This window comes from Hypomesus nipponensis, chromosome 7 (assembly GCF_054491055.1).
Source record: "Hypomesus nipponensis isolate SF chromosome 7, ASM5449105v1, whole genome shotgun sequence".
Taxonomy (NCBI): Eukaryota; Metazoa; Chordata; class Actinopteri; order Osmeriformes; family Osmeridae; genus Hypomesus; species Hypomesus nipponensis.
In genome coordinates this window covers 5,540,828-5,555,567 of record NC_140367.1, presented here as the reverse complement: position 1 = coordinate 5,555,567, position 14,740 = coordinate 5,540,828, and the positions used below count along the sequence as shown (strand labels likewise).

At 47.0% G+C, this 14,740-nt stretch overlaps 3 protein-coding genes across 5 annotated transcripts; 1 reads left to right on the top strand and 2 right to left on the bottom strand.

Moving 5' to 3' along the window:
* Nucleotides 1-949: 949 nt before the first annotated feature.
* Nucleotides 950-4,309, bottom strand: atp5f1c (ATP synthase F1 subunit gamma). Of its 3 annotated transcripts, XM_084702035.1 has the most exons (10): nt 4,175-4,308; nt 3,532-3,566; nt 3,207-3,338; nt 2,743-2,950; nt 2,371-2,514; nt 2,055-2,119; nt 1,783-1,938; nt 1,543-1,639; nt 1,297-1,323; nt 950-1,099 (listed from the first exon to the last, which is right to left on the bottom strand). In XM_084702035.1, exons 1-9 carry the CDS (start codon nt 4,213-4,215, stop codon nt 1,317-1,319), a joined length of 885 nt encoding a protein of 294 aa, XP_084558161.1. In that variant the 5' UTR covers nt 4,216-4,308; the 3' UTR covers nt 950-1,099; nt 1,297-1,316. The 3 variants fall into 3 exon arrangements, with proteins under 3 accessions (XP_084558161.1, XP_084558162.1, XP_084558163.1); XM_084702036.1 differs by lacking the exon at nt 1,297-1,323; XM_084702037.1 differs by lacking the exons at nt 950-1,099; nt 1,297-1,323 and having other exon boundaries at nt 1,539-1,639; nt 4,175-4,309.
* A 28-nt stretch (nt 4,310-4,337) lies between these two features.
* Nucleotides 4,338-7,339, top strand: kin (Kin17 DNA and RNA binding protein). Its single transcript, XM_084702033.1, has 12 exons — nt 4,338-4,573; nt 4,750-4,844; nt 4,963-5,006; nt 5,100-5,222; nt 5,330-5,514; nt 5,715-5,763; nt 5,866-5,923; nt 6,037-6,157; nt 6,296-6,415; nt 6,496-6,595; nt 6,735-6,835; nt 7,012-7,339. The coding sequence occupies exons 1-12, from the start codon at nt 4,460-4,462 to the stop codon at nt 7,072-7,074; spliced, it is 1,173 nt and encodes a 390-aa protein (XP_084558159.1). The 5' UTR covers nt 4,338-4,459; the 3' UTR covers nt 7,075-7,339.
* On the bottom strand, nt 7,248-14,219 carry itih2 (inter-alpha-trypsin inhibitor heavy chain 2). Its single transcript, XM_084702032.1, has 21 exons — nt 14,010-14,219; nt 13,812-13,844; nt 13,532-13,570; nt 12,895-13,067; nt 12,635-12,739; nt 12,222-12,384; nt 12,010-12,117; nt 11,727-11,855; nt 11,489-11,605; nt 11,129-11,297; nt 10,759-10,884; nt 10,361-10,542; nt 9,930-10,115; nt 9,578-9,717; nt 9,331-9,503; nt 9,126-9,242; nt 8,922-9,035; nt 8,641-8,839; nt 8,203-8,375; nt 7,980-8,091; nt 7,248-7,845 (listed from the first exon to the last, which is right to left on the bottom strand). Exons 1-21 carry the CDS (start codon nt 14,109-14,111, stop codon nt 7,689-7,691), a joined length of 2,817 nt encoding a protein of 938 aa, XP_084558158.1. The 5' UTR covers nt 14,112-14,219; the 3' UTR covers nt 7,248-7,688.
* Nucleotides 14,220-14,740: the final 521 nt, after the last annotated feature.

Here is a 14,740-nt window from a genome sequence, read left to right as displayed (position 1 = left end):
TGGTTGAGGTGGGGGGCACCCAGCTGTGCCCTGGCTCCAGGCCCAGTTAACTTCCCTGACAGTCATCCTGCCAGTCTGGACTGCAACCTCTCTCACACACACACACACACACATCCTCATGTACACACATGCTTCCATGCACCCGCACACACACAAACAGCCTCCTGTCAGGCTGCATCAGCGCCCCTCCTAAACCACCATCTCTGTCTGACTGGGAGCCATCAGGAAACTCCTCCGGATGACCACACAGCCCCAGCTCCAGGAGCTAATAGTACCCAATGGAGAATGTGTGTGTGTGTCTAGTGGGGGACTCATGTCTGCCCAGTAGCACACTGAATACCAGGAGGCTAGATTTCCTGCAGGAAACAGACTCCAAAGAACAACTGATGAAATACATCCTGAGTTTCACGTCTCTCAGACTCACTCCCAGTAGTCAGGCCCCCTCTGTTTCATCCTGTCTGCAGTAACACTGGGAGACCCTGAAGACTCTTACATAGTGTTCTGTACACTTTTACACAGCTTTTATACATGTGCTAAAAACTGCTTTTAATTTTTCTTTTTTTTTTTTACCTTTGACGGTCCACTTGTAGGAACTTGTTTGTGGCTCCACATCCCACGCTGTGAAGCTTCCGCCATACATCAATGATATCACACGCATTCAGAGCATTACTTTAATATTTTTATTTGTGTGATCCATACTGGAAATTACCTTTAGTGACTGCAGTGAAGAACACCCAGAATGTTGCTGTCAATGACAAGATTTAAACAGCCGATTTGAGCTGCATTATCAATGCCTATGAAATATATTCCCTTTTCTCTGGACAGCCTAGGGTAATATAAAAAATAAATGGCTGGTCCTACTTTTTAAACATGGCATCACTCATCTTTCAGGGTCACAACAAGTATTTATTGTGAGGAAAGCTTAACAGGACACATGAAAGGATCACAGTTCTCTGTAAGAGGTTTATTTTTCTGAATATTTTACAAATAGAAGCACAAATGTTCATAAACTCTTGACAACAGCTGTCTGAAGGACTTGAAGCAGAGGCGCAAGGACCACTGTAGATGGATGGATGACAGGAGGATCTCACCTCTTTATCTGGGGGAAGAGAGGGCAGGTTCAGGGCTTAGTGCTGAGAGCACTGGCCAGAGGGTGCTGGAGCTGACAGGAACTTAGCAAAACATCAGCACTTGATTAGGACACAACAAAGCCAACATTCACGGGGCTAGTCTCATACAGCACCATGGAAGCTCTCACACACAGCTATTACAGCTATCCACCTATGATATGGTTACCTTCTCTGTAAAGACATGCTTCAGTTCCTGGTATCACCAGGGAGGTATGAAGGCGAGGTCAAAATGACATCGAAAGGTCAACATACATATTAGATGACTACACTATCACAGGATGTGGTTGAGGTGAAGTTGTGTAATTTTTCACTTTACATGTGTTAGTAGAGTGGGGTGACTGCAAAAGTGGGATTGTTGTGGGGTCGTTGTGCCGAGAGCGAAGTGAACGTGAGAGAAGAGGGCAGGACTTACAGAGCAGCAGCTCCAGAGATGATCTCAATGAGCTCCTTGGTGATGACAGCCTGTCTGGTACGGTTGAAGGTCAAGGTCAGCTTGTCAATCATCTCAGCTTCAGGGGCGGAGACACAGAAACAGAATATTCAGGACGTTGACCAATGAACATGTGGCATGAGCAGACGACGAATCCAAACGGATCGTCTGTTTAGAGCCACAAGTGGAGCCAGGGATGACGGAGGAGGAAGCAGGTCTCACAGGCATTCTTGCTGGCGCTGTCCATGGCAGTCATCCTGGCACTCTGCTCACTGGTGGTTGACTCCTTCAGACCATAGTAGATGATGTTGACCAGGGCAAACTCTTGGTAGTTTCTCAGCACATCAGCATCGATGTCATCATAGATGCCCATGCTCTCTGCAGGGAGAGCAAGACGACACCGTTAGCATCTCCTGCTCCGGTCTGACGGGTCAAGTTAGCTTCCTTACAAACCAGAGGGCGGCGGTGCATTTGACCTTGAATGAAGTCCATACCTGCGTTAGCAATGGTGTCCACGGAATACAGGGGCTTCTCGTCCGTCTTGTATGAGATGACAGACCTATGGGAGGGAAGCACATGACATGTCACAAGGTCAGCAGCTCTCATTGGCTGTGTGAAGATGACATCAGAGCACAGCAGCCTACAGAGCTGACGAGTCACACCAGACATGCCTCCACACTGGAAGCGCTTCCCGGGCCTGGATTTGAATCAAGTGATATCCCATAAAGCCTTTAAACCCTCCTACTGACAAATGAGAAGGAGGGAACTTGGGTCGACATGGGTCTGTTCACTAGAGAAACCCCTGAATACCTGAATCTGTTGAAGATAACTGAGCCCTGGTCGAACTCGTAGCCACAGTCGAGGACCGCAGCCGCGATGATGGAAGCGTCGGCGAAGGTGGGGGGCCTGCGGCCCACCTCCTTGCAGCTCAGGAGGAGGTGTTTGTTGTGGGTCCTGGGGGGTAGAAGAGAATCATCACCACCAACTGGTCTGAATGCATCTTAATATTGTTTTTCTGCTCAAATACTGAATAGAATAAGTGAAGAGGTCACTTGAAACTGCTGAACAAGGAGAAACTCCTGACTGCTAAAGCATATACACTTATAAAAAGCGAAGGAATTAAAACCATGACGGGTGAATCTCTTGGCCAGTGTCAGAGAGCAACACGGAAGCACCCTCTACCTCTGCAGCAGGGCTCTGAGCTTGTCTCCAATGTTGACCACCATCACATCTTTGCCCGTGCTGGTCAGACTGGCGATCTCGCTCTTGATGGCCTTGCCCACGTTGGAGTGGATGGCACCGCAGAGCCCGCGGTCAGACGACACGCCGATGATCAGGTGCTTCCCAGTCTTCTCCTCAGGAGCTTTGATGTCAGCTTTCTCGTACAGGGCTGAAAGGAACGCACAAACACACGGGCATCGATGACTATTCCAAATGACAGAGATACAGACTGTGGCACCGCAAACCACCCATCGGACCAACGTAGCCTTGTGTCTTTCAGTGGCGATTACCACTGGTACCCATGTGGGGCTTGGAACGTGGCACGTCTATCGTCCAAAGGCTCGTGCGTCGTCAGACGCAGCCCCTTCGAACGCAATTCGTTGATGTCATGTGGAGAATGTAAAAGAAACGTCCCAGCAACGTACCGAGAGCACCAGTGCCGTAGACGCGGGCAGGCTTCAGCTGGCGCTCAGCACGTGCATACTTAGCAGCGGCCACCATCTTCATGGACTTGGTGATCTTCTGGATGTTCTTGATGGACTTCAACCTGATGGTGACTGACAGACAAATGGAAAACATAAATGACTACATTGACATGGGGGAGTAGATTTGCCTTTCTCCCTTTATGATAATAAATCAAAAAGCATTTTTTGTTTTAGTACGTCATATTGATGTATTGTGCTCTGCATTACAGCAGAACACAATAGTATGGTTTACACGTTAGAGGTAGTATGCAGACAAAACACTTACTGTCCTTCAGGGTGGCCATGTTCCTGACCTGCCCACTGCAAATACACAGCAACCAATGAATGCATTGATAACATAATTGCTGCAAATCCACATATTGTTTTGCAGCATTTTCAAACTCGGAAATGTGCAACTACATGTAAACAGTCATAATCAAAAATAATTACGAATAGCGACGGCTCGAGACTAGCCGTGGCTGGCAGGGGTAGGTAAGCTAACAGCTAAGTAGTAGCTGGCGTTTCTACGCGATTCAGCAGAGATTAGTTTGTGACGCCTGGATTATTTATATAACATGTATTGACTGACATGACATTTCAGACTGCATAACAAATGCAAACATTGTACATTTGTATAGGAACACAATGTGCCCAATAGTACAGCACTGTGAAACTACAATGACACATATGCTAGCAAATGTCAATTTAGCTAGCATTAGCAGCAAGCCGACTCAACTTGGCCATTCACTGAACTGAACAGTGCATAGCCGCATTCGGAATCTGCGGCCTACAAGTTAGCACGCCCTTGCAATGAATGACCCGAATGATCTAACAGAGGATTCACAGATATGCTATAAACCTTTATCATAAAAAGGGTGCACAAATGATTACATTGTCAAATATGTGTTATATATCAAATAAAAGGTTACCATTGTGGGAGGAAAACCAACGCGCTGGTCCTGGCGAACATGGTTACTTCTATGAAGGTCAGACACACAGGACTGCGCAAGCGCAAGTAATGGCACAACTTCAACGAAAACTCGCGTTCATTCAATGTTCACGCCTACACGTAAAATGATGACGAAGTACACACGGAAGTTACGATTAGGAGATCGAAGGGACAAACAATTTTCGAACGTGTTGTCGGTTATTTTGTTTTTACTTATATTATTACGACCTTTTTCTTCTTTTGTATGTAAACACTTTGTTTTAAGATGGGCAAAGCAGATTTTCTCAGCCCTAAAGCCATCGGCAACCGGATTAAAGCCAAAGGTTTGCAAAAATTGAGATGGTATTGCCAGATGTGTCAGAAACAATGTCGAGACGAGGTAAGGAAAATGTGCCACTGCTACACGCAAACTTAAATTAAGAAATATTAACATAGCCTAATTGATCAACTTTATTCTATATATAATTAATGGAATGGCAACCTAGTCAACTATTTGTAGTTGTTACGTATAGAGCTAACTGTAAAGATATGTATTTGAATCTTGCTTGTCCACAGAATGGTTTCAAGTGTCACTGCATGTCGGAGTCTCACCAGAGACAACTTCTTCTGGCTTCAGAGGATCCAAACCAGTTTATGGACTATTTCTCTGAGTGAGTCTGACATGCTTTGTGTTGCTACATCAAATACAACCTTTGCGTCAATACCTTGAGTTGTCTCAAACTGTAGGCCTACAGGTCCTCTTCTTATGGTTCTTGGTTTTATCCTTAGGGAGTTCAAGAGTGACTTTCTGGAGCTGATCCGAAGACGCTTTGGTACTCTTACAATACAAAGTGATTCTTGATTATGTGCTGATGGGTAAGTAACGATGAGATCAATCAACAATCTCTATCTATCTTTCTATCTAGGTACCAAGCGTGTGCACAACAACATTGTCTATAATGAGTACATCAGTGACAGGGAACACGTCCATATGAACTCCACCCAATGGGAGACACTCACCGACTTCACCAAGTGGCTTGGGAAAGAAGGTAAGTTCCTACTTTGTCCAAAGAGTGCATCATGTTTGCGTGTGTCAGTGAGTAAGCACCGTGCGTGTGCAGCTGTGGTCAGTAACGTCACTGTGTTCCGCTCCCAGGGTACTGTAAGGTAGACGAGACCCCGAAAGGCTGGTACGTCTCATACATCGACCGTGACCCCGAGACCATCCGTCGCCAGGAGGAGCTGGAGAGGAAGAAGAAGCAGGACCTGGATGACGAGGAGCGCAGCGCCAAGTTCATCGAGGACCAGGTCCGCAGAGGCAGAGAGGGCAAAGAGCCAGAGGTGAGTGCCCCCCCCCCCATGCACAGGAGGACAGTACAGGCCTAAGTATACTCCCTGCTGGGATCTGTCAAAACGCTATGGGGTTATGCCTGCTAGACAGCCTAGCCCTAGTCAGATTGATCAGAGGCTAGTTTCCGATCAATTTGAATAAGATAAGAAGAATGCAAGTATCCAGATTTTTCTTTCTTTTTCCCTTCCAGGAAGAACCTGTTTTCACTGAGCTGAAGAGAGAGGGTGAAGAAGAGAAAGGCATGTTATTTTCTTATTAGACAGCATTCATGAGAAATGATACAGCATTTTCATGTATCCCCTCAGTGCTACATTTGTGCTCTTCATTAATGTTCTTTTCAGTTGCCTTCAACCTGGCAAAGGGTGCGTGTGCTTCAGTGGCTGGGCCCTCCAAAGCAAGGTACTGTAGCTTGTTCGAAGCCTGCTGAATCATGATGAATAAGAATACTGCTAGAAGCTTGAAGCTCTAGGCCTGTCTTTGTTTGTTAGTTAACTCTCTGGTTGTCCCATCAGCGCTGCCCTGGGTCCTAGTGCCCTAAAGGCAGCAGCAGCCTCTGGGAAGAGAAAAGATGTGCCCTCTGGCTCAGAGTCCAGAGACAAGAAGAAGAAATCAGCTCTGGATGAGATTATGGAGGTACAAGTATTGTGACCTTCTGACTGAACCCACAGTAAAGATAACCTAGTGTGTGCTGCTCTTATGCTGTGTAGATGTCTGTTTTGCTGGATGGTATATCTGAATCAGCTGGATTGTTTGGTGCCGTGTTGGGTTCAGATGGAGGAACAAAAGAAAAAATCTGTCAGAATGGACCACTGGCTGCACACAGAGATTGTGGTCAAGATCGTCACCAAGAGACTAGGGGAGAAGTACCACAAAAAGAAAGGAGTCATTAAGGTAACTCCTTTGCTTTCCTCATTTGCTGAGAACATCTTTGTATGTTTGTGAAGTAACGTTGGTGTTTTCTGTGTCGCTAGGAGCTGAAAGATAAATACACAGCCATAGTGAAAATGATCAACTCTGGGGACAAACTTAAACTGGACCAGAGTCACCTGGAGACCGTCATCCCTGCGCCAGGTAACCTGTTACCATGGGGTGACACCATGATCAAAGCATTCTTATAGTATTCTAGACTCGTTTTGGTGGTCTATGCCTACCTGCCTAGATGTATCAAAAAGCTCTTATCAATCCGATCCTCATCTCTTGTGTCCTGCAGGTAAACGGGTTCTGATTCTGAATGGACCTTACAGAGCCACAGAGGCTCTGCTGGACTCCATTGATGAGAAGAAGTTCAGCGCCAGCCTCATACTGGACTCGGTAAGAGACACAAAATGGCCGCTGAGTGTTAATGCCCCTACTGTGTCTGATCCTCCATTGGTGTATGGCAGATGGCGTTTGGCTGTCTCAACCTCATTTGGAATATTGTGCTCCGATGCATAACTGTCTCTAAATGAGGATTGGGTGATTCACGGATGTTTCTTTTTCCAAACCAGGGTCGCATGAAAGGAAAGAAGGTGGATGGAATCGCCTACGAGGATTTCTCCAAAATAGCCTGACCCTTAACCCTGTAAACCCCTCCCACCTCCGTGTAGCCCCTCCCACCTCCTTGCAGCCTATAGGCTGAGAGGCTCTACCATGTCAGAGTCCCTCCCCCGGGGCTCCCCCAGTCTGTACATATTCCAGAAAGCTCCCGAAGCCGACTCTTTTTTACCTAAGTCAGGCAGATCAATGATATTCAGTCTTGTTTTTATTTTATTTTGTATTCAGGTGGTTCTATAATTATGATGTATAATTGTTCTTGAATAAACACAAGTAACCTCTGTTAGTCGATACTATGATTAGGGACATTTGAATTGTAGTGCATGATTCTAATTTCTGTTTTCATGGCAACCATTACTATATTCTTCAGTTTTACAGTTGATACATAATACTATTATCTGGAAACACCTCTTCATAACCTGTAGGAAGCGGATACACTGCTCTTATTGCTATGATTGGAAACACTGGTTGGTATTACATTTTCTCTTTAGACAGAACATTTGTCAAACTTCGCAATATTGTCTATCTTGATATCAAAAAAATAAATTGTACTATGAACATAAGTAGTACATTGTTGCATGTTATAACTCAAGTAACAACTCCAGGATCACATGACCCTCTGTGAGCTCTCTTATTGGCTGCTCCGAGTGACGGGAAAGCTGTCGAGCTCTGGGACAATGTAGTGGGTGTAATGGCCGTCGATGAAGCCTTTCCCACTGTTGTGGATGAACCAGCAGAAGACGTCTGAGCCATACTTCCTATCCTGCCGGTAGTCTTTCTGCCAGCCCCTGTAGTACACACACACACACACACACATTAAAACCACAACACAATCCCTATGTTTGATTCCTCCTAAATGCCATGTGTCCAGTTTCCACATTATGAGTATGGTGTGCATGTGTGTAAGAGGACAGAGTGTTACCTGGTGACAGCCAGCTTGTTTCCCTTCACCTCCATGGTGGCTTCTTTCTTCAGTGGGTTAGCTCCCTGGTGGAGGTTGTACACTTTCACTGCAGGCTCTTGAGCAAACTGACCTAAAAAGGACACAAACACACAATGTTCAGTCAGAAGATTTGGTTCTTGAAGCATGACGTGGACATGATGTTCCAGGCCTGTGTCGTGAAAGAGCCCTACTGGAGGCCCACCTATGAGACCGTGGGCCTGGGAGGAGTACTGGTTGTCGTTGGGGAGGTACAGTCCAAGGAAGTCCACATTAATCGGATGTTTCTTCCACACACGATGAAGCATCATCATGACAGAGATGCTCTTGTTGATGGTCACAGTGACCTGGGAGTCTTTCACAACGGTAATCTTCACCCTAGAACATACACGTATACCATTTGTGTAGTTACACATCTTACATTTAGTCATTTAGCAGACGCTCTTATCCAGAGCGACTTACAGTAAGTACAGGGACATAGGTAGTAGGGTGAAGTGCCTTGCCCAAGGACACAATGTCATTTTGCACAGCCAGGAATCAAACCAGCGACCGTCTGATTACTAGCCCGATTCCCTAACCGCTCAGCCACCTGACTCCATTCTATTGGACCTGTTGGTGTGTGTGTGTGGGTGGCATGGAGTACCTGTCCTGTGTGACGTTGGCAGTAGTGCCCCATGGGAAGGTTTGGTTGTTCTGTCCATCTGTCAGGGTGATGTGGTCCGTGCTAACTTCGACTCTAATGCCCTCGACACTGTCCAACACTGAGATGGTGCCAAAGTAGGTTTTCTGTTTGTTCTTATCCATCTTCTTGGCGCCAACCAGCTGGGCGTTTATCAGGACACCTATGGGAGAACAGTGATCTGTCATGTGACCCCTTCCTTCCACACACACACATAAACCCGTTGTGGTGTATGAGAATGGTACCTGTCACAGGGTCCGACACCAGGTTGAGGATGTGTCCAGGCTGGGAATCAATGTTGAAGCAGACGTCCATGTTGTTTTTGGGCAGGTGGATGATGAAGTGAGGGTCATTCTCCACTGTGTCATAGATACTCACGTAAATATCCACAACACATGCATGCCTTAAGTTGTGTGTGTGTGTGTGTGTGAGGGGAGGGGGGGGGTTACCGATGGTGATGTGATCAGGTAGGACTCCCTCCAACGCGCTAGGGGGTGCTACTGTGGTCATCTGGACCCAGGGTGGTAGGCTCTGAACTAGCTGCACAGGGTTCACCCCATGAGTGACTGGACACACACACACACACTTGTTAGCTTTAAGGTAAAAACATGAAAATAAAGAAGCAATGAATCCCTCAGAATTGTTATCAGGCACCTGAACAGCAGCCCTGTTTGGGGTCCTTTGGGGAATCTGCCAGCAGCCTCTCCTTGGCCTCATCACTCTCCACCAGTAGGGCAGTGAGAGGGGTGACAAACTGGTGCTCCACAGCCAAAGCCAGGATCTTCTGGGTGATTTTCCTCTTCTTGACTGCTGTAGGTGCCAGAGACCTACATGGGAACATAGACTCAGCACCAGTTGATCCGGTAAACAATGCTTAACCAAAGCTCCGACTCTCGCTCACCTCTCGGCCAGTAGCTGGTTCACGGTGATGTAGGCCCACATCTGCCTGGCAAAGCCTGTGAAGGAGTGCTGCTGCTGGGCCAGAATAGAGTCTAGCTCCAGGCAGTCTGCCTCCGTCTCCAGGGATAGATCCAGACGCGCCTGGAGGGACCAGGAGGGTGCAGAATAGGTTTGTCTGTGTGTGGGTAAGTGTATATGGAGATATGCTTTATCCGTGTGTATGTATCTGTGTGGCTGTGTGTTTGTGTGGGTAGGTGTGTGTATTTGTACATGATTGTGACTATATGTGCGTGTGTGCGGGTGTGTGTGTGTGCGTACGTGTGTGTGTGCATGTGTGGGTGTGTAGTACTCACAGCTGAGGCGGTGGTGGTGCTCTTCAGCGTGGAGGAATCGGACGACTGCAACTTCCCTGCCACCACCAGCTCAGAGCCGCTGAAGAACTTGTCAAAGTGGTTCTGGGTGACTTCAGAGACAGATTCCTGCTGAAACTGGACGGTGATCTTCCTCAAGAGGGGGGAGGACACCTGGCTGTAGAAGCTCTGGAGGCAAGGAGAGCAGGAAGAGCAGGGGGGGGGGGGAGGGAGGAACAGAGGGGTGAGCAAGAGAGGGCTACACTAGGATGTGGAGAAGATGGCAGACATTGAGAAGGTGGAGCTGTAAGAAAACTGAGGAGAGGGGAGAGTAGATAGTATAACAAGGGAGCAGGGGAGGCCCCCTGGGTAGATTTGGGTAAGACAGTGGTTGAGGAGGTTGAAGAGAGGGTGGTGTTCCACCCCTGTCGTACCCTCAGCTGCTCAGAGGCATCGTGGCTGGCGTAGATCCTCTGAGCCATGCCCCTGTTCTCCATGGCGATCCGTTCCAGGAAGTCGTAGTCCACGTCGAAGCCGATGCCCAATGAGAAGAGAGAGAACTCGTCCTTCATCACGCGCTTCACGTTCTTCTGGATGGTGCTCAGCTTGATCTCCCCTACAAAGAGAGAGAGAGAGAGATGGGGGGTTGGAGTTAGATGATAGGTCATTCAGAGCACATGGATAGGGTTAGGAAGAAGCTGTAGATGGGCAAATACAAAGCCCACTTTTCTAGTCAGTGTGTCATGAGAAGTGCCAACTATGTGCCAGTATGCCAGCTGTACAGTATAGAAGGTAAAGGATGCCAGGAAGTGATGTGCAGTGTCCATCTCACCCACGGTGGGATCTCCATCAGACACCAAGATGATCATGGATACAGAACGAGGGTCGATAACACCCTGATTGGACGCTTTCACCAACATCTGGATGGCCTTGAGCAAGGCCTCGTTAATGTTGGTGCCTGGTGTCAGACATCGAGAGACAATCAGAGACACAGACAGCCATTCACATACAATCAACCACACCCTCCTTTTCCTCTTCCGCTTTTCCTGCTTCCTCCCATCATCAGAGCGAATCATTTTTACCCCAGTTTGCTTGCTATGTTTTTCCCCCGAAGAGCACATTTCTCTGTCTCTCTCTCTCTTTCTCACTGTCTCTATATCTCTTTATCTCTCTTTCTCTCTCTATCTCTATCTCTCTCTCACCTCCGTTGGGTCTGATGTTCTTGATGTACTTCTTAGCCTCGTCCACCTGTATGGTGCTGCCTTGAACAAGATCCTCGCTCCAGCATCTCACATTATGGTTGAAGTCTATGATGCTAAAATGGTCATCGATGGTCATATCATCCAGTATGGCCTGCATGGCTTCCACTGTCTGAGAAGAGGGTGAGAGGAATTGAATGCAGTTTTACCTAATGTCCACAGGAGGGTGTTGTTTTGTAAATACAACTTCAACAGTGAGAGCAAAAGGCAAAAGGGGAGGGGGAAGAGACAGACAGACAGATGTGACTTATGTGTCAAAGTACAAAGTGCAATGACAGTGTTTCCATAGTTATCATCACAAACCTGCTTCATCTTGACACCCCACATGGACCCACTGACGTCGATGACAAACACAATGTTTTTAGGGAGGGGGGAGAGATTTTTGGGGGCAAAGAAATGGACAAAGTGCCCATCTGAGACCTGGAAGACAAATATAAAATAACCAAAAACGCACAATGATTCATGAGCGTAATCATCAGCGTAACACATAATGTCTTTGTGTTGAAAAGGGAATACGTTTGTGACTGAGTTGGGGTCATACCTGGAGCTCTCCAGCATTGCTGTCTCTCACCACATCGTACATGACCGTGAAGATGCCGTCTATGGCACTGGTGGTGCAGTTCTCACACTTCCTTTGTTGTTGCAGGGTGGGCTTGAACACCACATGAACCTGAACACACACACACACACACAGACACATGTACACACACCAACATGGACACACAATACTGACAACAAAACAAAACACGCAAAGACACAAAAGGACGTGTGCTGAGACCTAGTTGCAGCCACAAGCACAACCCATGCTTTGTGTGTGATTTTACCGTGTCTTTTGATGAGGTGACTTTGGTTATGCCTGTAAAGTGTTCTCCCAGTGTGTTGGGTGTCTCCACCATGGCGATTCCTTTAGGCTCAAATATATACACATCAACCTGGTACAGAAAGAGATGTGATGGAGAAACATCTTTAAGTATTCAAGCCCTGTCACACACACAGAGACACAGAGACACAGACACACCAAAGGTCCCTCACCCACCTGAAACTGAGGAACCAGTCGTCCAGGGTGCAGGTGCAGAGTGTGCTCATAGAACCCCAGCTTCCTGTGCATCATTTCCTGGTAGTGCAGCTCAAACTCGATCTTGCTGCCAGAAGGGACGTGTACTTCGGTCTTGAACGTCTCCATGTCCTGAGAGTCCGTCCTGCGTAGACGGGGTATCACGTGGTCATTCAGCCGAACCAGCACACTGTTGACTCACTGCAACTAACAAAGATACTGTTTGAGGAAATGTGCTCATTCATGATCGTTCTTGAAGGGCGTAGTGATTTCTCAACCGTGCCTTGACCACGCCCCTTTCCTAGCGATGGGGACGCTATCATGGCGCGGTGGATGGGTGGACACAGCCATTGCTCCGTCCCCGCCTGCAGTGCTCTGTGAGCTGCTGGACGTACCTGACGATGCCGGCGGCCTTCCCCCGGGCTCTGGCCTGGGCGTAGAGGTTGCGTGCCACAGCCTTCTCCTTCACAGAGCCCACAAAGGTGATCCCGTTCACATTCCTGTAACACAGGAGTCGTACAGACATCCAAGCCAGAGACGTTAGAAAGTACGCCAGCGCCTGAAGGTTAGCTGTCTGGTGCATGTGTGCAGGGGGAGGGGTCTGTCCGCTGGTTTCGTGGATCCAGGCTTTGTGGTGTATGCTCGGGGTGCTCACATGGTGAAGTTGGTGATGAAAGCTCTTTTGGGGATCTGGACGTTGAAGGCGATGCTCTGGGCATTGGGCCCGGAATTGACCACAGAGCTTTTGACGGTGGTGTGGGCGAAGCGCGACGTGATTCTGCTCTCCACCTTGTAGCTTTTAACTGTGATGTCATCACCCTTGATGGCCTGTGGGCGCAAACACAGCATGAGAGACTGACCTCTGATGTCATCACCCGGGGACCAAAGTTATGAGCTTTAGACCTACAGCAGTACACTGTGTACTCAAGCACTGAATCTGCTAACTCAGTAACATGCACAAAATGGAAGGGATTCTGATATCAGTTTGGATTGGGGTTTAACCTTACAAATGCCACACACACACACACACACACACACTAAAGAATTTGTGTTATACAATTGGTTGACTTGAATATTAAACAGCAAAACATCAAATTCAATAAAAACTTTCATGCGTGTGAGGATTTATTAGGGTTAAAATCACCCTTTAAAACAGAAAAGTGGATTAGAGAACCATCAGAATGAAGTCAATAACCTGTCAGTCACAAAGTGTTCAAACAGCAGCATTGATTAGTAGATAAGACTAGACCCAGCCACATAGGGGAGGTTGAATAACAAACAGCAGGATTCACCTGAAAGTCTTCCTCCTCCTCACTGGACAGTGTTGCCCTCTGGAAACACAGAGACATGAGCAACTCGGGACTGGGTGGAACTACTACAAAACACTCAAATGAAGCTTGTGTTATCACCACTGTCATTTTAATCTGTTCTTAATATGTATTGCACTTCTGAATGTGACACAATGCTGACCCTGTATTGGGACCCACACAGTACATAATGCCAAACAGGAGTTGGAAAATGACATCTTCAGCAATGGATACAAAACAAACTAAACAAACTAAAACATCTCACCCTTTGTCTTCCATGTTGATCCTCAAATCCTAACTGATGAAACAAAACACACATTTAAATAACATCAACATACAACTAAAGTGACATACAAAAAAGATTGAAAAGCAAAGTCCTTAATCAAAATAGTTGTATAGAACAACAGCATTCTACCACCTAGTTCAACTAAATCACCTCAGTGGAACAGGAACTCTGACTAACCTTCTCCGGGTCCCATTCTTCCACGATAAATTCATAGCAGCAGGTCTGGTGCAGCAGCAGGAGACCCAGGACAAACAGCAGGAGCCTCATGTTCTCCAGCATGCGTGTCCGAGCCAGACCCTCCTGAGTTCTACAGAGATAGACAGAGACACAGTCCTTCTGCTGAGACCTGTCGGAGAGACCAGCGACAAACCCAGAATGAGGGTTACAAATTGAGTGTGCAGTGCTGGTAGACAAGTCCCCAGTCAATATTTGTTGTTTCACCGAACTCCCAGGGACACAGGGAAACTTTGAAACTTGACCTGTAGGAAGGAAGTGTAAATAGGACAGATTTGAATGATGATGAGCCCATCGGGCCGTTTATTTCTCTGATATCTACACTTTGATTAGAATGTGTGACTGAGCTATGTAAAATAACGCACTCTGTCACGTCTGTTTTAACCCAGACCAACTGACTGATGTCAAATCATCAAATAATTGGAGAAAAAAACTGGAGGGTAAGGCATTCGTGTTGACGTTTCCAAGAATGGGACAAGCAATGCCATATGAAACAGTTTGCTAGATTGAATGTCGTTTCTATCCACACAGGGGCGCCGGAGCGGCTTATCAAGTGATTTTGATAAACCGTTTCCATCTTGGTAAAAGTAAAACACCAGGGAAAGTTTGTTTACTCAATCTGTCATGGATGTGTTAGTCCGAGTGTTTTTTGTTCATTCAAGTTCATATTTGTC